The sequence below is a fragment of the Haliotis rufescens genome, unplaced genomic scaffold, assembly GCF_023055435.1.
Source record: "Haliotis rufescens isolate VD_foot unplaced genomic scaffold, xgHalRufe1.0.p SCAF_42, whole genome shotgun sequence".
Lineage (NCBI taxonomy): Eukaryota > Metazoa > Mollusca > Gastropoda > Lepetellida > Haliotidae > Haliotis > Haliotis rufescens.
The window spans coordinates 632,161-653,944 of NW_025964135.1; the positions used below are offsets into that span (position 1 = coordinate 632,161).

At 39.3% G+C, this 21,784-nt stretch overlaps 1 protein-coding gene across 1 annotated transcript in view; it reads left to right on the plus strand.

The window, feature by feature from the left end:
* LOC124120003 (ADP-ribosylation factor 3-like) overlaps positions 1–16,962 on the plus strand; it is a 56,236-nt gene extending 39,274 nt beyond the window's left edge. The window contains exons 2-5 of the mRNA XM_048382905.1: positions 6,541–6,618; positions 11,236–11,309; positions 12,166–12,403; positions 12,909–16,962. Coding sequence (XP_048238862.1) covers positions 6,541–6,618; positions 11,236–11,309; positions 12,166–12,403; positions 12,909–13,156 — 638 coding nt within the window. The 3' untranslated portion in view covers positions 13,157–16,962. The remainder of the gene's footprint in view (positions 1–6,540; positions 6,619–11,235; positions 11,310–12,165; positions 12,404–12,908) is intronic.
* Positions 16,963–21,784: the final 4,822 nt, after the last annotated feature.

The window sequence follows — 21,784 nt, forward strand, 5'->3', positions numbered from 1 at the left end:
ATCAATGTTTATACAGTAAATTGATTGATGGACACAGAGAGCTGATTAAGATGATTGGAAGCCAAGGATTGACTAATGGGCAGGGTAAACAACCACGGAAGCTGATTGGGATGATCTTTCTTCATCACACCAACTTCTAAATGCCACTGAAAGAAGTGGTAAAAAGTAGTCTGTTCTCAAATTTAGTTTTATCCTAAAGGTGCAAATGTCTGGTCAGTCGATCAGGAACTAAACCAGTCACATTTTAAATCAATGCCTTATTACATCGCCACTGTGGGTGAAGAATGACTTCCACTGACATGAATTGAAGTCTCGTGATGCAGAAACAGGTGCAGTCTCCTTGTCGATCTTGGTGATGAACGTCAAGTCAGTGAGATGCAGCTCGTGTTTGTCCGCAGGTGCGGCGAGGCTCATTGAGGCTCATCGAGGCTCATCGAGGCAGTTATAACCCAATCCAGAACATGGAACTGCATTTCACAGGAATTACATGAACTCACCTGCCCATAAAAGTATTTAAACAAATTAGTTTCAGCTGGAATTGAGGTTTCAAGCCTTAGTACTTAAGTGGTTTTCTTTCTGCGAGCCTGACAGGCACATAGTTTCCTGTAAATCATGAATAATAAAGCATGTTGTTATTACAACCATATGAACCGAATCAGTCAGGGTTGTCAGTCACATGTCTTTGGTGCAAACAAATTTAGATTTAGCATGCAGTTAGCAGTGGTTAGCACCAGATAACCTCTTGCAATGATGGAAATAGTAGAATGATAAGGTTCTGTTTTGGGATCATAATTGTTTTGATGAAAAATATGATTTGTCTCATTTGTTTTCCTCAGTTTAATAGATTTTTGTAAATGTTCACGATTTCAGTTTTTTCATTGATGTAAAACATGTAAAAACAGTTTTGCAGAACCATTTCCTTTCTTGTTTCACTGACTTACTTGGTCAATATATGCCAAAATGTCAAAGGCAGTAAATACAAAAATGATTAAATGTATGGTCAGGGCTGATCTGAGGCTATTTGCAGAAAAAAGCAACTTGCCTAATAACCTTCAATTATTACATTAAAAATATTTAAAAAGTGTTCCAGATAAGCAGAATTTCAAGATGTTCAATATCATGTTTTTTTATGTGTAAGTTAAGTTCAGGATCATCTGAGAACAGTGATTGATTGATTGAGTTTTTCACACCCCAACCTGAACGTCCGTGAGTGGGCCTTCAAGATACACTCGCCATCAACCCTGGCAGTTGCCTGGAGTGAGTAATGACCAGTATCTGTAGTAGCATGTTGCTACAGGCCTGTAGTATGTAGCAAGCAGAAATCATTAGACCAGTTGGGCTTCTACAACCCTGCCAAATTAAAGCACATCTCGTTAGGTCTGACGGATTAATTAACCATAAAATCCTCTCATGTGACCCGAGGTGCTGCCCTGATGATTCACGTTGTCAGGGGATGTGTCAAAGACATTTCAGGCAAATTAAAGAATGCAAAGGCTGATCCAGCATATTTAAAAGGGAGGGGTCCAAAATATCAAGATCCTCACTCAGATAATCTTACTGCCTACAACATACTACATTTGGCTTTCAAAAGGTGGTCTGGACCCCCCAGATTCCCCCTCAGGATCCGCCTATGGGATGCACATGACTATAAAGAGAAATATTTTTGTTTTGTTTTTGAGATAAGACCGCAGTAGAGTGACTCCTTTGAGAGGCATTTAGAAGTTGGAGTATATGGATGAACAACTTCTTTATTACAATTAGGAGCGACGTTTCAGTGCAGATTTTAACACCTTTATCAAGCAAGTTGATAATTAATTAGATTTTCATTCATATTTTTTTTTTGAATGTCAGGAGGTGAAAGGAATTAAATTTTTCCTATTTATTTCTAGCACACTGTTCAAGTCATCTGTGTACCTGACAAAAATGAAAGTCAAACAATAAATCTGTGGCTGGGTAATTTTGTGTAAAAACATTTTGGTTCAGTAAAGACTGGGGTAAGAAATGAGTTTTCACCCACCTACCATGTTTGAAATGTATTGTTTGTGCTGAAAAAAGCAAATTCATTGATTTTCAAAGATACTGACTGACTGACTGAGTGTGGTTTTACGCTGCTTTTAGCAATATTCCAGCAATATCACGGCAGGGGACACCAGATATTGGGTTTCACACATTGTAACCATGTCGGGAATCGAACCCGGGTCTTCGGCGTGACGAGCGAACGCTTTAACCACTAGGCTACCCGACCGCCCCTTTTCGAAAGATAAGATGTCTAAGATACCAATCAACAGTTATGTATGTGAAGCAAATTGTATTTTATTTTTAAAAATATTAATACAAATTATGTCACAAAAAATACAGCCATATAAACAATTCTTTGAGTGCTGACTTAAAGTGCCACTTATATATAACAGTTCATTTTTAGAATATAATATCGCTAACTTGATAAATTTTCAACTGAAAATCAAACATCTGATAAAATCAACAGATAGGTATTGTTTCCTTTGCTCCTCAGTTTATCTTGTATTGTATGTCATTTCCCTCTTGTCTCCTAAGTACCGTGTGTAGTATGGACAGCTACCCCCTCAAAACCCCACCCCGGACCACTCCCGCCCACGAAGGGGGATATAGGAATGGGTGCTGTCAATCTGTCTGTTCATCTTTCCATTCATCCGGTCAGTCAAGAGATTTGTTGCTCAAACATCGTTCAATATTTCTTAACCAAATTGTGCAGTGTAATCATGAACTGGTGCCTTTTGCTGTTTAGAAATTTTTTAAATTTGTATATATTTCTGTTTCCATGACAACAAATTCCAATCAATGAAGGCTTCACTTCCAGAGCATAAGTCCTGAACCAATTGTATTTCCTCACTTATCAATTATGTAGTCAACTTTCATGTTTTTAAATTTTTTTTGTCTTATGTATTTTTTCAAAACAAATGGAAAACCTGAGTGTATCTGATAGCCACCGTGAACTTCCTCCTGTGATCCTGTGACAGTGGCACCACCCTACTCACAGAGATGGCTAGAGGTCAGAGTCACCTGGCAGTGTGTTAGTCAGGTTTTGGTTTAATGTCAGTGACAGTGGCACCACCCTACTCACAGAGATGGCTAGAGGTCCGAGTCACCTGGCAGTGTGTTAGTCAGGTTTTGGTTTAATGTCACTGACAGTGGCACCACCCTACTCACAGAGATGGCTAGAGGTCCGAGTCACCTGGCAGTGTGTTAGTCAGGTTTTGGTTTAATGTCACTGACAGTGGCACCACCCTACTCACAGAGATGGCTAGAGGTCCCAGTCACCTGGCAGTGTGTTAGTCAGGTTTTGGTTTAATGTCAGTGACCTTGTGGTCAAGGGTTGGTTGGTTGGTTGGTTTGTTGTTTAACGCCGCACTCAGCAATATTCCAGCTATATGACGGCGGTCTGTAAATAATTGAGTCTGGACTAGAGGAACCAGTGATTAATATCATGAGCATCGATCCACGCAATTGGGATCGATGACATGTATCAACCAAGTCAGCGAGTCTGACCACCCAATCCCATTAATACAATTTCCTGTTGAATGTGTGAGAGAGATGGTACAAGTTCCTGTTGAATGTGTGAGAGAGATGGTACAAGTTCTTGTTGAATGTGTGAGAGAGATGGTACAAGTTCCTGTTGACTGTGTGAGAGAGATGGTACAAGTTCCTGTTGAATGTGTGAGAGAGATGGTACAAGTTCCTGTTGAATGTGTGAGAGGGATGGTACAAGTTCCTGCTGAATGTGTGAGAGAGATGGTACAAGTTCCTGTTGAATGTGTAAGAGAGATGGTACAAGTTCCTGTTGAATGTGTAAGAGAGATGGTACAAGTTCCTGTTGAATGTGTGAGAGAGATGGTACAAGTTCCTGCTGAATGTGTGAGAGAGATGGTACAAGTTCCTGTTGAATGTGTGAGAGAGATGGTACAAGTTCCTGTTGAATGTGTAAGAGAGATGGTACAAGTTCCTGTTGAATGTGTGAGAGAGATGGTACAAGTTCCTGCTGAATGTGTTAGAGAGATGGTACAAGTTCCTGCTGAATGTGTGAGAGGGATGATACAAGTTCCTGTTGAATGTGTGAGAGAGATGATACAAGTTCCTGTTGAATGTGTGAGAGGGATGGTACAAGTTCCTGTTGAATGTTTAAGAGAGATAGTACAAGTTCCTGTTGAATGTGTGAGAGAGATGGTACAAGCTCCTGTTGAATGTGTGAGGGGGATGGTACAAGTTCCTGCTGAATGTGTGAGAGAGATGGTGCAAGTTCCTGCTGAATGTGTGAAAGGGATGGTACAAGTTCCTGTTGAATGTGTGAGAGAGATGGTACAAGTTCCTGTTGAATGTGTGAGAGAGATAGTACAAGTTCCTGTTGAATGTGTGAGAGAGATGGTACAAGTTCCTGTTGAATGTGTAAGAGAGATGGTACAAGTTCCTGTTGAATGTGTGAGAGAGATGGTACAAGTTCCTGCTGAATGTGTTAGAGAGATGGTACAAGTTCCTGTTGAATGTGTAAGAGAGATGGTACAAGTTCCTGTTGAATGTGTGAGAGAGATGGTACAAGTTCCTGCTGAATGTGTGAGAGAGATGGTACAAGTTCCTGCTGAATGTGTGAGAGAGATGATACAAGTTCCTGTTGAATGTGTGAGAGAGATGGTACAAGTTCCTGCTGAATGTGTGAGAGGGATGATACAAGTTCCTGTTAAATGTGTGAGAGGGATGGTACAAGTTCCTGTTGGATGTGTAAGAGAGATGGTACAAGTTCCTGTTGAATGTGTGAGAGAGATGGTACAAGCTCCTGTTGAATGTGTGAGAGGGATGGTACAAGTTCCTGCTGAATGTGTGAGAGAGATGGTACAAGTTCCTGCTGAATGTGTGAAAGGGATGGTACAAGTTCCTGTTGAATGTGTGAGAGAGATGGTACAAGTTCCAGTTGAATGTGTGAGAAAGATAGTACAAGTTCCTGTTGAATGTGTGAGAGAGATGGTACAAGTTCCTGTTAAATGTGTGAGAGGGATGGTACAAGTTCCTGTTGAATGTGTGAGAGAGAAGGTACAAGTTCCTGTTGAATGTGTGAGAGAGATGGTACAAGCTCCTGTTGATTGTGTCAGAAGGATGGTACAAGTTCCTGCTGAATGTGTGAGAGAGAAGGTACAAGTTCCTGTTAAATGTGTGAGAGAGATGGTACAAGTTCCTGTTGAATGTGAGAGAGAGAAGGTACAAGTTCCTGTTGATTGTGTCAGAAGGATGGTACAAGTTCCTGTTGAATGTGTGAGAGAGAAGGTACAAGTTCCTGTTAAATGTGTGAGAGAGATGGTACAAGTTCCTGTTGAATGTGAGAGAGAGATGGTACAAGTTCCTGTTGATTGTGTAAGAGAGATGGTACAAGTTCCTGTTGAATGTGTGAGAGAGAAGGTACAAGTTCCTGTTGAATGTGTGAGAGAGATGGTACAAGTTCCAGTTGAATGTGAGAGAGAGAAGGTACAAGTTCCTGCTGATTGTGTCAGAAGGATGGTACAAGTTCCTGCTGAACATGTCAGAAGGATGCTTTCCAGCTGTGACCTCCAGGTGGCTGACAGACAGCAGCTGTCTTGTCAATAGTTTCCTTTAAAAAACTACCCTTGATGTTTGAGTAGAAGAATTTAACCTTTTTCCAAGTGGGTGATATTCCTGCCTCGTCTGTTTCTCCCCTCTCTGCACCCTGTACACGCACATTGTGCACATCGTCAGTACCTTGTCAGGGAAGGACGTTTTTGGTTTCACCATGTGGTTCAACGCATAATGGAGTTTTTCTGTTAGTGTCATATCACTGCTTGAGCTTTCAGACTAAATAATTTTTTCACTTTGTCAGTAAAAATATGACGCAAAACATCTTTTTGTGGCATCTTTAGATTGCCTTTTTGTTTGAAATGTTATTTTAAGATATTATTTTTATGGAAATTACTTTCAAATCATCCCAGCTTGGTGGTACTAAATTGAAAACAAGGAGTTCTTTCAGTGAGTGAGTGAATGAGTGAGTGGGTTGGTGAGGGAGTGAGTGAGTAGGGTGTTGGGTGGGAGTAGTGTGATTGGGACCAATATTATATATCGCGATGTTATTCTTAAGTACAACAGAGAGTCATACGACTCTTGCTCAGAAGTTGTTTGATCAAGGTTACAACATTCAAGACCTCAGTAAAGTTTTCAAAATGTTTTGTGGTAGGCATGTGGAGGACATTTCCAAATATGACGCATCAGTGACAAAAGTATGTCTGATGCAATTCCCTATTTTGCCTTGTACCATATGCTCCCGTGTTTTTTTCAGGTGAATAATTGACCTGCCTTTGCATGTATTTGTGACAAGTGCCACCGGTGGCAGGATACACTCACGTTTTCGCGAACACCTGGTATCATGACTATTTGATAGTGATTCACAAACACACCCTCATGATATAGTCTGATTCCTACTATCGACTCAGCTTTATGCATAGACTTCTATTGGACATGGAAAGGGTTTTGTCGCTTTATTTATTGACAATGTTTTCTGTGTTTCAGGGCTTGACTGTGCAGGTAAAACCACAATCCTGTACAAGCTGAAGCTGGATGAGCTGGTGACGACCATTCCTACAATAGGTAACACAACTTGTACCTTGTGATGTATTTCGGTCAATTCCCACTTTTCTATGTAACCTATGATAACCATTTAGTTGAGTTTGCCTGTCCAACTTTTGTAAGAAACCGAGCAATGACAGCACACCGAAGACCTGGGTTCGATTCCCCACATGGGTACAATGCGTGAAGCCGTGATATTGCGGGAATATTGCTAAAAGCGGCGTAAAACCATACTCACTCACTCAGTCACATGTGTGCACAGGTTATAAAAAAACTTTTGACAATGAAATCATTAACTGATGCATCAACCTGTTCAGTTTTGTGTCAAATACCCTATATGATGCAACATATGTGGTTCATATTTTTTATTATCTATTTTATGCATCACAAACAGCCAAGAGTGAATTTTTATTTTGCCAACCGACATCTTTGCATAAATCCTGGTAAAACTATCCTAACTCTCCCTTATCAAACTGAACACCGATTAAAAAGGAATGGATCAATTTGAAATTGGATCTTGTGTGAAACCTTATTTGTATTGTTGTAACAATTAGACTAGACTCTTCATTAGTAACATCAAATTGAGAAATTATTTAACCTGTTTAAAGAAAGTTAAATAATGCCTGTAAGAAAGTATATAAACTGAAAGGTCGTTACTTTGACACACACAATTAGAAGCCATGCATCAATAGTTTGAATACTTTATTCTTGGTTGTTTTTGACCATGTTTGAGTGTCAGTAAAAAGGTAAGGAATATTTTTGTGATTTCCGATTTAATATAGATTGTCTTTGTTTTAATAGGATTTATGTTCATTAAAATTGTTTAAATAATGTAAAGAATTTGATTTTGTTTTTATTTTGAATTTGCCAGATCTGCAAACCTCAAAATAATAAACGTGTGGTCTTATCAGATCCAAACATATTTTAGCCCACACATTCTCCATAGACACAGTCAGGCTTGTACCTGCAGATGAAGATATCAGCATTCCTCTCTCCCCAGGGATCTGAACATCTGATCACGTTACACTGGGTCACTGGGAGTCATAATTATCCTGAGTTCACATTGTGATAGGGGGGGGATTATGTTTCTAGGTTTGTCAGCACCATACCCATGCTTGTGGGTTTCACCGAAGTGGTAAACGTCTGAGACCCGCATCACTTCGGGCTTTCCTCCCACATTAAGCTGACACGCCATGATATAACTGGAATAATGTTAAAAGTGTCTTTAAACCCAACTCACTCACTCACTCACTCACTCACTCACTCACTCACTCACTCACCCAACACTCACTCACTCACTCACTCACTCACTCACTCACTCACTCACTCACTCACATATTTCTTCCTAGTCCTGAACCATGACTAAAATATATATTTTATGAAAACAAAACCAATCTAGATTTGTGTAGAAGCAAGTCCCGTCGGCTCTGTGAAACAGCATCAGGAGTGGTTGTTTGTTTTAGTGTAGAGGAGAGAAATGTATTGTATAGAAGATTTCACAGACTATATGTTACTCTCCCTTCCTTACTCCTTCCACATTCTGACAAGAGGTAAGGATTGTTGCCACGATAAATCTTAAATGAAAATTCTATTCTCGATATTAAAAGACATCGATATGCAGACCCAGAGGAGGGGCTAGAGGTGCATATGACCAACTCTAACTGGGGGATATCTTTGTAACCACTCAGGGCCAATGGGAATATTTGCTTTTCTGACTCTGGAACTAACTTACTGATTTATGGATATGGGTTATGATGTCATCATCGGAATGTAGCTGCACGTTCATAATTAAGGGAGATATGTCAATGTGCACAGTGTTAACCTTATCCATTTCCTACAAACGCCACCTGACATTTTTAAATTATGATTTTTGCTAACAGATGAACTTTTTTAAGAAAACATACAACTTTATAGACGACAACTTCTGGTTTATTGCATATAGTGACGTTTCGATGTAGATTCTCACACCGGTATCAAGCTGGATGTATGTGTTATCCATATGACAAAGTAGACACAAGTTATGGATAACAACTTCTTTAATTACTGTGAAGGTGACATTTCGGTATAGGTCTTTATATCGTTGTCAAGCAAGGCTGAATATTAAACATGGTACAGAATATATATAGTAGGTGCAGGTAATTAAAGTAACGAAAGAAGTTGTTATCCATAACTTGTGTCTACTTTGTCATCCGTTTACTTCTAGGTAATGCCTCTCAAACAACGTGTTATCCATATGTGTTGAAATATTTGAAAAAGGACAATACTGTTAGTGAGTGATTTCCGCTATGTGAAATGCTAATTTTGCACGGAGTCTGTGAGGTGTGCCCAGCGTAATACAGTGACCCCCGAAACACAGGGGTTATAGCGATCAGCATGTCCGTCTGTCATTGAAAAAGACAGAACATCTTTTTTTTTTCTTCACTTTACTTGACATATCCTATGGCAATGAACCAGTAGTGGGGTATCATTAGGCCTTTTCCGAATTGCACCAGACCTGCTACTCAGTCACATTTCCCCCTACGAAAACAATAACATATAAAATTAATATTTTCCATACATAATAATTGACAGTTTTCCCTAGGTTCAACATATGACATTGCCCGTGGGTCACATGGACCGTGTATTACCAAATACTTTCACTTTCCTTCTTCAGTTTGAATAACAACCCATATCTATTAATAACATGAAATAAATCTACTTAAAAGTATTGTAGTAGCCTTGCTGCAAGGCTGTACTGAATGATAAGTCCATGGATGTGCAGTAATTCTATCCTCCTGATAGGCAAGACTAGATGAGTGGACAGTAAGGATGGCAGCTTTTTATTTGGATAACTTCCTCTTCTTATTTATATAATCTAGAAAGTATTATGTAAACTAATAATTATTGCCTTAGAGACTGGTGCAAGTCTACAATTGTAGTTTCAACCATACTTAAAATTCTTGATATCAGTTCTATTCTAAACTGCGGTCCTATTATCCAACTGTTCCTTGTTTGTTAACCCTTTCACTGTACAGGAACCATTTGTCAGACAGATAACACCTTGTTAACCCTTTCTCTGCACAGAAACCGTTTGTCAGACAGGTAACACCTTGCTAACCCTTTCACTGCACAGAAACCGTTTGTCAGACAGATAACGCCTTGTTAACCCTTTCACTGCACAGGAACCATTTGTCAGACAGATAACACCTTGTTAACCCTTTCTCTGCACAGAAACCGTTTGTCAGACAGGTAACACCTTGCTAACCCTTTCACTGCACAGAAACCGTTTGTCAGACAGATAACGCCTTGTTAACCCTTTCACTGCACAGAAACCGTTTGTCAGACCGATAACGCCTTGTTAACCCTTTCTCTTCACAGAAACCGTTTGTCAGACAGATAACACCTTGTTAACCCTTTCTCTTCACAGAAACCGTTTGTCAGACAGATAACACCTTGTTAACCCTTTCTCTGCACAGGAACCGTTTGTCAGACAGATAACACCTTGTTAACCCTTTCTCTGCACAGGAACCGTTTGTCAGACAGATAACACCTTGTGTACAGGTGTTTCTGGAAGGCCACAAGTAATCCTTTTCTCAGCAGATCTTTTTTCCCAAATTGACTACTTGTAGACACCGAACATTTAATTGTTTCTTTAAGTGTTTGTTGAAGTTTCAGTATTCTTTTCAAAGAAGATTTTCAGTTTGTGATTATCGCCACTACTCTGTCAAGAACAAGTCTAAAGAAGATAAGGCTATAATTCAGTTTATTAGAAACAAGCTATTTGGCACAGACTGGATTTAGATATTTTATATTTGCAAATGAACATGTTATGTACTGAAGGACAAACTTATTCAGATATTTTAACTTTTAGAGTTTTTGTTCTGTTGTTCTTTAGCCAAGACTACCTGTTGCAAGTCATGTTTTGTTAAGTCACTGCTCTCTGCAATATTTGAGGTCTCTGGAATATTGCTAATGAGGCATAAAACAACACTCACTCACTCACTCACTCACTCACTCACTCACTCACTCTTCAGTGTGAACTTGTAAACCACAACTCTTTTGGGGTCAAGATAATAGCTCACTTTTATGATGATGTCAATCAGAGGATTGTCTGGTCCAGACTCAATTATTTACAGACCGCCATCATAGAGCTGGAATATTGCTGAGTGTGGCGTTAAACAACAAACAAACACTTTTATTGCTCATAAATGTTGATTAGCAATCAGCAATATCCCAGCTGTATCCCAGCAACTTGTAAATAACTGAGTCTGGAGCAATCAACAATAACCCCTGGCTTCACAGAGCCTGACCCCCTGAACACAGCTGAATGCCCCCGCCTCAGAAGGCTTGAAGATCAGATTTTAAGACTGCTTCTATTGAATGCATTGCCCTATTTTTTTTAAAGACCTCATATTTGTTGTGAGGAATGACTATAAATGTGGATTCAGTTTTTTACATGGAACAAATACAGTACCATCATCATCATCATCATCATCATCATCATCATCATTGCCTTTTAATTCTAATTACTGCGTTGTTTGTATTCAGGTTTCAATGTGGAGACAATACAGTACCGGGACATCATCATCATCATCATCATCATCATCATCATCATCATCATTGCCTTTTAATTCTAATTACTGCGTTGTTTGTATTCAGGTTTCAATGTGGAGACAATACAGTACCGGGACATCAACTTCACCGCCTGGGATATCGGCAGCAGAGACAAAATCGTAAGTCAGACAAAAATGTCTTCTTCAAGAACATCTTTTGTGGACTGTTGATGTTCTTACAAACAATATAGATGTCATTTGTGGAATAGCATTAAAGTTAAATACTGTTTTTATATATGTGTTCGGACGATTGTGACATAAGAGCCTCTGTTTGGGGGGTTTGTTGTAGTTTTATGCCGCACTCAGCAATATTCCAGGGGAGTATTCCATATCTGCTGGGGAGTAGATCAGATCTAATGGATTCTAATGGTTGGTGTGATGAAATGGTGGCACACTAGGTCATTAAGGAGGTAGGAGGTCAAATTTGAAATTAACATTTTGCAGCTGTTTGCATCGAACCCACATTCTGCTGATGACAGATTGAGAACCATGCCGCGTTTTGGCAACACTATTCTGACGTGTGCCTACGTGCAACACGCCTATGACACGTTAACATGAAGTATGTGGCAATCATTGCATGGTCACTGCTGTTGCTTTTTAATGATTAAATATGTTTAATATAGCGTCTTTGAGCATTTGGTTCCAAGAAAACATTGCTCACAACGGAGTCTGAGGACAATGGTAAATCTTGCATACCACCCCCTGCACTTGCTGTGTCTCGCATATCACCCCCTGCACGTGCTGCCCTAGGTCACATGCGTTGTGACTGTCACAATGTTGTGTTTGGGAGCTTGATTTCATCGGAAATGTTCCAGCTACATAAATCACTTACTTTCATTGCCAGACATTGATGTATTTTCCTGTGGTTTCACCTCAAAAGACAATATCCCCTACTTTGTTTGCACAGTATAGTTAATGAAAAGATTCCAACGTGTGTGATCAAAGTCATCGTAACATGAAGTTTCCATGCTTCCAGCGTCCATTGTTTCGCCACTATTACAAGGGCACCGATGCTGTGGTGTTTGTGATAGACAGCCATGACCGGGAACGTCTGGACGAACTCAACTATGATGTCATCAAGCCAGCCATAGCGGCAGACGAACTTTCCAACGCGGTGTTCTTGTTTCTGGCCAACAAGATGGACTTGGAGAACACCATGTCAGTCGATGAAATATCAGACAAACTTGGACTAAAAAATCTTCGACATCCTTGGAGTAAGTCTTATGCTGAGTGAGTGAGTGAGTGAGTGAGTGAGTGAGTGAGTGAAACATTTATGTTGCAGCAGCATTTTTTCTGCTTTATAGTGATGAGATAATTGGTTATACTATAAAAACTGTCAGCAAAAGTCTGATATCACAAGTGTAACCAGATCAGTATTTAAAAACTATTTTTTTAATAGTAATGAATGGTTGTAAGCAGTGTGGGGTGGTCAAGTAGCCAAGTGGATATAAGCGTTAGCTTGACATGGGTTAGATTCCTCACATGGGTACAATGTGTGAAGCCCAATTTTGGTGTCCCCCGCTGTGATATTGCTGGAATATTGCTAAAAGCGATGTTAAACATCACTCACTCACTCACTCACTTACTCAGAGATATCTTAACCAAACTTGGGATTTTTAAAAAGTTATTTTTTGCGTTTCTGTGGCAACAACTTTGACTGTATGGGGGTATTGGCGGGGGGATATATGAGTATTAATTTTGTATTAATTTCTTTTACAGACATAATGCCAGTGAGTGCAGTGAAAGGTGACGGTTTGTACCCGGCCTTGGATTGGCTGGCATGTAAACTAGGCTCTGCCCAGGCCCGTAAAGCTCTGGCCACGCCCATGCCTCCGCCCGAGGTCGCCACCCCCGAGGGCACGGAAACTCTAGAGCATGGGATGGACTACTGTTCACGGGCGTACAGTGCTATTAAGTGCCTATTTCTAAGGACAAATCGGGCTGAGGGGGGTCGGGAGTCACCGTGACAGAGTCAGAGAACCCTTGTGGGTGAGTCTCTGTAAGACAATGGGGGCTGTGATGCCTTCACTACTTTCAGCCCTGGAGAGTCTGTGTGCAGCAGACCTACTGACATTGTACAGTTTTGTGTGCATCTCATGAACAGTGTGTCTTTTCACAGACTTCGAGGCAAGGAGGATTGTAAAAACCTTTCACAGAATTGGTCATGGATATAACAATTGATCAAAGATTATTGGGATTGTCTGTTGGAGCGTCTAGTTATCCAATTAACTCTACACCCATCTAAACATGCATTTCTCGAAACCAGGTCCTGTTCCACAAAGTGATCGTGATTCTGCGACTGTCATAAGTCAGGTTAAAGTTTTGGAATTACAATCATCTTAGCGCAAAGATCGCTTTCTGGAATGGGCCCAGGGCTCCCTTGCTCAATGTTATGCCTTACCACAGATATAGGATAGTCTTTGCTTGTGCTCATTGCTCTGACCTGGTAGGCAGGTCCAGACAGAGCCTAGTTCTGACCCTTCTCCTGGCCTAAATCATAATGCATTTTAGACAGAGAGCATGCAATGTTTATCTATTTTCTATAATATCCGTATATTGGACAATATTCGCAATACTTTGGACGATGGCTCATCAGTGAGTGAACACACTGACGCCAACAGAATGAAACCGATCTGGGTGTGGATGATTGGGAACAAAGGAATATACTGACCAACAAAAGAAACACAACACTCACTACTACAAGAAAATTCCATATGAACCGGATTGACCAGCACATGACGATGTTTTTAACTGAACATGTTAACATGGTGTGTATTTTCTTCAGCAAACTGGACCGGGTTGGTAGCCTCGTGGTTAAAGTGTTTGCTCATCATGCCAATAGGAAGGGTTCGATTCCCCACATCAGTACAATGTGTGATGTCCATTTCTGGTGTCCTCGCCATGATATTGCTGAAATATTGTTGGAATATTGTTAAATGTGGCATAAAAGAGTGCTCACTTCCTCTCCAACAAAAAGATAATCCTAGCAGCCTGTGGTGTGGTGTTGTACACCTTGGCTGTAGCAGGATCTGCTGATCTTTGCTTAGTGAACTATGTTTGTTGTTTCCCAAAGTTTAAAACATCTTAACGAAAAATCCTCCCTTTCCTCCCACATCAAACCGACATACAGTGCTACAATGGTTTGTAAGGCACTACTCAGTGTGGCACAACCCACAAATGAAGGTAATTTTTTCACACAAAATTGTCTTTCATTAATATGCCTCAAATACCAAACTGATCATTTGAAATTAACAAATTTTATTATAAATAATTTGAATATTTAAAATGTATCACAGCACAGAGAGCATGGCAGACATAACCAGTGCTGCTCTGTCAGAAATGTACGACCGAGGGGTGAAGGTCAAGCAGTTTTTCGGCCACTGGGACGTTTGACCTTTAAGAAAATTGTGCTTTCCTTTTCTGTTCCAGTGTACGATATTCCATGCAGACTCTATATTTGTAAATCTGACTGCATGACAAACAAATTCAGTTTAAACTGAAAAGAGTATATATGTATATACTTCCTTAATTTACTGTTCATACCGATAGCTGAAATATTGTTCAAAGTGACTTGAAACCAACTCTCACAAAGCCTGAACCACAGTGCTGATATTTTATGAATGCTTCATTCAGATATTTTATGAGCGCTTCATTAAGATATTTTATGAGCGCTTCATAAAGATATTTTATGAGCGCTTCAGTCAGAATGTATATTTGCTACAGGTGTGTTACCATCTGAAGATGTCTTTGATATTCTGATGAGGCACATGATTGCAGTCATCAGTGGTGCTACATCTGCAGCGAAGTTACGATGCCTTGTCATATGTGATACAGATTTATTTAACACAATGTATGAACAATAATCTGTGTGACTCTTCTGACGTATATTTCATGCCGTGTCTAATTCAAATGTTACAAATGTTTTATTTGGGATAACACTTTCTTAGGAAAGTAGAAAGATTCTAGCATTTTTGTGACATCAACATTAGAAAAATAAAATAAATCAAACCTACAAATTGATCCCTTTTACATTTTGTTGTATGAAGGTCAAAGTTTAAAGGTCAATGATAAAGAGTCCCTTTACTCAAGGTCATTGTACCGATTGACTTCATTAACAATGATAGATCATCGGAATGTTCACCTTGCATGTGATTATTATTATTATTATTATTATTATTATTATTATTATTATTATTATTTCACTTTCCATGTAAATCAGAATGTAGTCTACATAGTTTTAATAAACATTTTTCATTTATCATGACTACGTGATCACTGTTGCTGTTGGCAAATGCTACTTAAAATGTAAAAACACTTTTAGAGCCAGATCTGGTTTTTTTCTTGCTGTAAGAAATTCGCTTCAAATTATTATCCTTATGTACTTCATCTGTTAACTCACATTAAGTTAACCCTCCCAACAAATTTGTTTTTGAATGTTTGTGTAAAACAAAATGTGAAGAATTGGACTGGCCTTATAAAAACCTTTTGCAGTAGAACATTGTTTAGATGTATATTTTTTCATATCTTCAAGCTTTAAATCACTGTCACCATTGTAAATGCCATTGTAAATTATTTCTTATTTTGTACCTTGTTTATCAAATTTATATTGATAATTATGAGTTTTAGGTTAGTTCAAACCTTAATATGTATAGCCAACCTTTTTTCTGAAGTTTATAATTTTATAGATTTTTATGAGACAGGTTATCAATAGTATTTTACAATTTGATGCCTCTTGGTGCTTATATTTACATATTTGCAAGTTGTGTAACTAGTGGATTGAAATTGTGTTTACCTGTCAAAGTTTGTCAGTTATTGTTTAGCAGGAGTTGGAAAAAATGCGTATGTAATGTTTTAAAAATGTAAACTGTCTTTGGTATTCACAAATGTAACTTGATGCAAATCCAGCTTTTTGTTTATTTTCTACATAAACACAATTCCCAGACTTATGTTGATCTCAGATGTTTGGTTCCGCTAATTCCATGTTTACATATTAATCAATTTTGAAACATTTATGAGAAAACAACATTGACAACACCAGTCAGATGAATATATACAAAATGCCAGTCATCCTCGGTCATTCAGGGTACTGTATCTCCATCCTTTAATGATGAATGCCCTGGACCCATTGCTGCATTTGAAATGACACCTCCCTACAATGATCTCTCTACTCAGTACCTTCCTCATAAGTTTATTTGCATATACACATACCACCTACGACTCGACCTTCGTTAAACCGCTGATCATCTATAACGCTTATCAATTGTTTGGACCCCGAAGGTAGCGTTGTAACGAGGGATCACTGTATTTAATATTCTACATACAGTCAAGTCCCGTTAATACAACATGGTTGTTCGCATATGATTATGTCTGCTTAATGAGTATCAGATAAATGAAATTAACCTTATCAACGTTCGTGATACAAAATCTAACAACTACATGATAGATAATGATACAAACATGTTGTGATAAAAAAATGAAAATGAAATATTCATATTGTTTTGTTACATTGTTACGATTGTTTTTAGATTGAGGTAATCTAAGCATGTGATTTCTTAAAATCCTGTTTTGTTTATTTAAAGTATTAATTGTTTATTGTTAAACAAGTTTATGTCTGCAGCGATTGTTATATGCAGCTACTAGCTGACTCGTCTCGCATCCAAGATTTCGGGGTAGAATAGGTCTTCAGCAACCCATGCTTGCCGTAAAAGGCGACTATGCTCGTCGTAAAAGGCGACTCACGGGATCGGGTGGTCAGGCTCGCTGACTTGGTTGATGCATGTCATCGATCCCAATTACGTGGATCGATACTCATGATGTCAATCACTGGATTGTCTGGTCTAGACTCGATTAATTACAGACTGCGGTCATATAGCTGTAATATTGCTGAGTGAGGCATTAAACAACAAACCAATCAACCAACCAATCTCACAGGCAGATGACCACAAAGTCAGATTAAAAAGACAGATGAATGAGTTATTTCGGTAATTCGTTGCAAATTAGATGTGTCAGAGTCCGAGGGCTAGACTGTCGGATTAACGGGTCTAAATATCACAGATTTAATCAGATTACTGAGTGTCGGATTAACGAGACTTGACTGTATCTGCTTTCAAGATATGATACAAGAGTTATGTCCCCTGTACAGAGTTCCAGTGTTGTGTGATAGGCCTACTGGTTTCAGCATTGTATCATTCAAATAGGCCAAGGAGTGCTGGTGACAGGCGGTTCCCTGGTTTATATCACACCTCATCACAATGGGGCTGTAGTACACTGGGTAGCTGAGGATTCTGTGATTCTGTGTGCTTTTGTATGTACTGATCATATGTTTCCTAGGTAGAATACTGATACTGATGTTTTCCTAGAGAAGCTCTTATTGAATTCATTCTGTTTTTTGTAGTAGATCATGGATATTTTCAGCCAATAATGGGAGGGTATTAAATGATGGCCATCAACATTTACCTCCGTATTTTGTATTTTCAAAAGTGTTCAAAACGTGAGCGCTTCACGGAAGACAAAGGGAGGTAATTTTTGCAAAGTCTGTGTATCAAGGGACACAACTCTAGTTATTTTTCACGGAGCCGGCCACAACTGTTTGATTTGACTGTATATGACCATTGTATGCTTTTGTGACATGTCACTGGAAAAAATAAGTATCTATTCCGATTTTGTATTTTCAGTTTTTGATGTAAATAGGGTTGGAAGATTTGTAATCCTGCAAATTGACTAATTATGGCCTTACACAGTGAATCTCATTGCCTCTACACTCATAGCACCTTCACTAGTGTCACCAGTAGATATATATGTGTTTACACAAGTACTGTCAAGTTTGTACACTTTGTTTACAAGTCTGTGTTGTATAGAATTCCTTAGAATAGAAAGAAAGTCATTCTAATAATTACAGCATTTGTTCACGTCACGATAGTATGTTTGTATGTTTTTTATGTGAACTTGTTTTGGTTTCAAGATTGTAATGAGGAACTGTCATTAAAGACCCATTTTGGTCCACAAGAAATACAGAATTACAAATATGTGGAAACTTGAAGAAGATTGTGTTATACAAGTTATCAAAAGTACTAAAATGACATAACTGTCATTTTCCTTTTCAACACTTGCAACTTTTGGACTTCTAAATAACATCAAGTACTGTTGGGTAGACTTTATGATAATTAAGATGGTTACCCTACTGGTAAGTTTGACAATTCTTCACAGCCTTATCAAACCTCACAAGGCAATATGATGTACTGCCTCTCAATGCTGATGGTATGACGTCATACTGCCTCTCAATGCTGATGGTATGATGTCATACTGCCTCTCAATGCTGATGGTATGACATGATACTGCCTCTCAATGCTGATGGTATGACGTCATACTGCCTCTCAATGCTGATGGTATGCTGAAGCAATGAAATACTGCTTCTCAGTACTTTTGTAGTTTGTTGTCATTCTCTAAATGATAACTTGAACATGCTAAACTTTAACCTATCGATTATTATTACCGGCCTCATCTTCCTGAGGCAAGGGCATTAACTGACTATATATGTCCAGTTTCCACGCTTGCCAAACTGCTAGAATTCTGGAGTTACAGTTTGGCTGCACGAACGAGTCTACGCATAGTCCGATCCAAATCGCGTAATGAACCGCCCTTGCCTCGGGATGTACTGGCCTGTATGGTAAGGTACATTAAATTGGGTATCAGATTGTCATCCTCACTGTAAAAAAAAAATACAAGGCAACGCAACAGACTTTTCAAGGCCTTTGTGTACATTAACTGTTGATGGATGGGATTCAGAAGCAGTGATGATTCTGGACTGTGATGAGTCATGACAGAAGGGATCACACGGAGAGATCGGTGGCGATATGACGTGGGGTGTTTAGTAGTCAGCGGGATGAGATCTAATCACCAATTTATAATGGCCTTATCAGAATTATGTTTTAGAAAAAAATTTAGACTTCAGCAACCCATGCTTGCCGTAAAAAGTGACTATGATTGTCATAAGAGGTGACTAACAGGATCGGGGGGTCAGGCTCGCTGACTTGGTTGATGCATGATGCTCATGATGTCAATCACTGGATTGTCTGGTCCTGACTCGATTATTTACAGACTAACGTCATATAGCTGGTATATTGCTGAGTGTGGCCTTAAACAACAAACAAACAAACAAGAAAATTTAGAGACATGAACAATGTGGCCACCATAGATGATGATTGCTAAAACTTGCCTCACACAATTACGTGTAGTGAGCTCAACTTGCTCAACACATTCATGTGCAGTCTAGTGCAGGATGAGAGTAGACAGGGGTTTAGGTCTTCTTGTGTTGTCTGTTGGGAATGTCCGGAGGAGACAAGAATCCTTCACAGTGGCTCCTGGGATCTCTGGGGCCGAAACACATACTACCCTCCTGTAGAGGGGACTAAATGAGTATCTGTTGGACAAAATGGCTGCTTAGTATGGATACTGACTAGAATGATGACCATGTGAATAAAGATCCTTTCAGTTGTCATTGTGCTTGGCAATGGGTTGTTCATGCTGTCAGCCACTGGTTTGCAGGTCTTGACTTGATTAAATACAAACTGCAAGACGTTGTTGCAATATTGCCTTGTTGCCATGAAGCTGACAGAAAAGCGCAACAGAAAAATGTTTTGGTCAAGAAGCGTCAGTGGCATATTTTGCCTTGGCTTTGCATTGTCTTTTATAAAGATAAGGTTACAGAAGGTGACCCTGTTGGGCCCATCAGATCTATCTTAGACAGGAGACAAACTTTGAGATTGTTATGAAAACGATCTGACGTGTTTATACGAGACTTAGACATTGTTCTTTTCAATGCCTGCATGTAAGGCCACAACAACAACTGTAGAGGTGTGGCCGAGATGGGTGGGTCACAATTGTTGATTTTATAGGTTGTCAGAAACCATGGTACCAACGTTTAAAATCTTTGATCCAGACCAATTTTCTAATGAAATCAAGGGAAAGACAATACAAACCTGGTGAAAACTTCATTGTGTGCTCAATTTTTCAGTCCAGATATCTTTTTGATCCTCCTAACTTTGTTCGAGATGTGCTTCTGTTCACCCAGCAGTGAATGGGTACCCGGTAGGATGAGATGGTGATGAGATGGTTGTTAACCTTCTAGTGCCTAAGGGGCAGCTTGTGTTGTATACTCCCCAGGGAGCTGAGAATGATTATTAAGTGCCCACTGATCCAGGGACCGAGGTAATAATGGCGCTTTAACCATGGCCCCGAGTGGTGTCGAAACATGCGCAACATAAATGGCCTATTATTAGACTTGATCCTCTTAAGTCAATAACATGTAAGTGTTAGAAAGAAAATGCGATAACTGTCTGTCACATGCACACTGTATATGTTTCTAATAAATTCTAATTTATAATAATATAATAAGTTTTTAACTAAACATTTGCTATTCCCAGTGGACCAATCAGGGCCCTTGTCACATCTCCCCTTCTGTGAATGTCCGTGTACAGCTCTGTGATTCACTTCCAGCGTGTAGATGTACTTTGCTCTTGAAGCAGCGTGCTGCTGTTCTACCCTAGGACTGCAAGACTTTAGCTGTGTGTGTGATATGTATAGCCAATATGTACATGATTGTAAAGTATTTTCCTCAACAGAATCAATAAACAGAGAATATATAGTATGAAATAATGGTAGTTTTGTCTTCTTTTTTCAATATCCTTTTGAAATACATTTGCTTGTCTAAGTCCTTATGTAAAAGTGTCCGTGGCCTGTGTGAGGTGTCAAGAGGCAGGGACACTGATGAAGCAGTGTAAAACTCGGAACCCTCGTCAAACTGATGAGATGGTTGGTGATTGGGGAACAACATTTTGATTCCCACATTTTGATTCCCGCACACAGTCCTTCTGGCCGGAGACCACTTATTCCATGTTATTCCTGAATTTTAATCAAAGTTTACTGTTCTACTTTTAAAGTTTGATTTTTATCCAATGAGAAGCCAGTATGGTTTGTCAAGAGGTAATGAAAGCAGTGGAAACAGAACTTTCCTCGCCTATCTGAACCGGACATCTCACCCCAGGAACATGGCCTGTGTCACATGATCACGTGCACCGCTTTAGTAATACAAATAACATTTGAAATAGTCTCTGGTAGCATGCACATCGAAGGCAGGTCCAGCATTTTTAAAATCTCATTAAAATCAGATCTTAGTTCTCGCTACCACTAAACAAAGATCTGAAGACATCCCATTACGGGTCACGTCAGACCGACCTTGCGCGAACTTTGACCGACCAATGGAATGACCAATCAGAAGGCAGCTTTCTGGTGGTCTACGGCACAAGTTTCAAATTGGCGACTACGCTTTGAAACATATTTTAACAAATTCTCGATTACAAATTTGAAACCTGAACAATAAAAACATTCTGGCTAATAGATGGTCTAGATTGTAAGGATTCAGTTTTTAAACCCGTAACTATCGTTCGGAATACCCCATGTTAAAGTTTTCGAGATTGCATGATTAGAAATCACATTCCAACTGTCACTTTCATAATCTGGTTAGCGACGCACTGATTGGTCGAATGAAAAGTCGTTCTGACGTGACCCCTTTTAATGAGATTGGCATTTTTATAGGG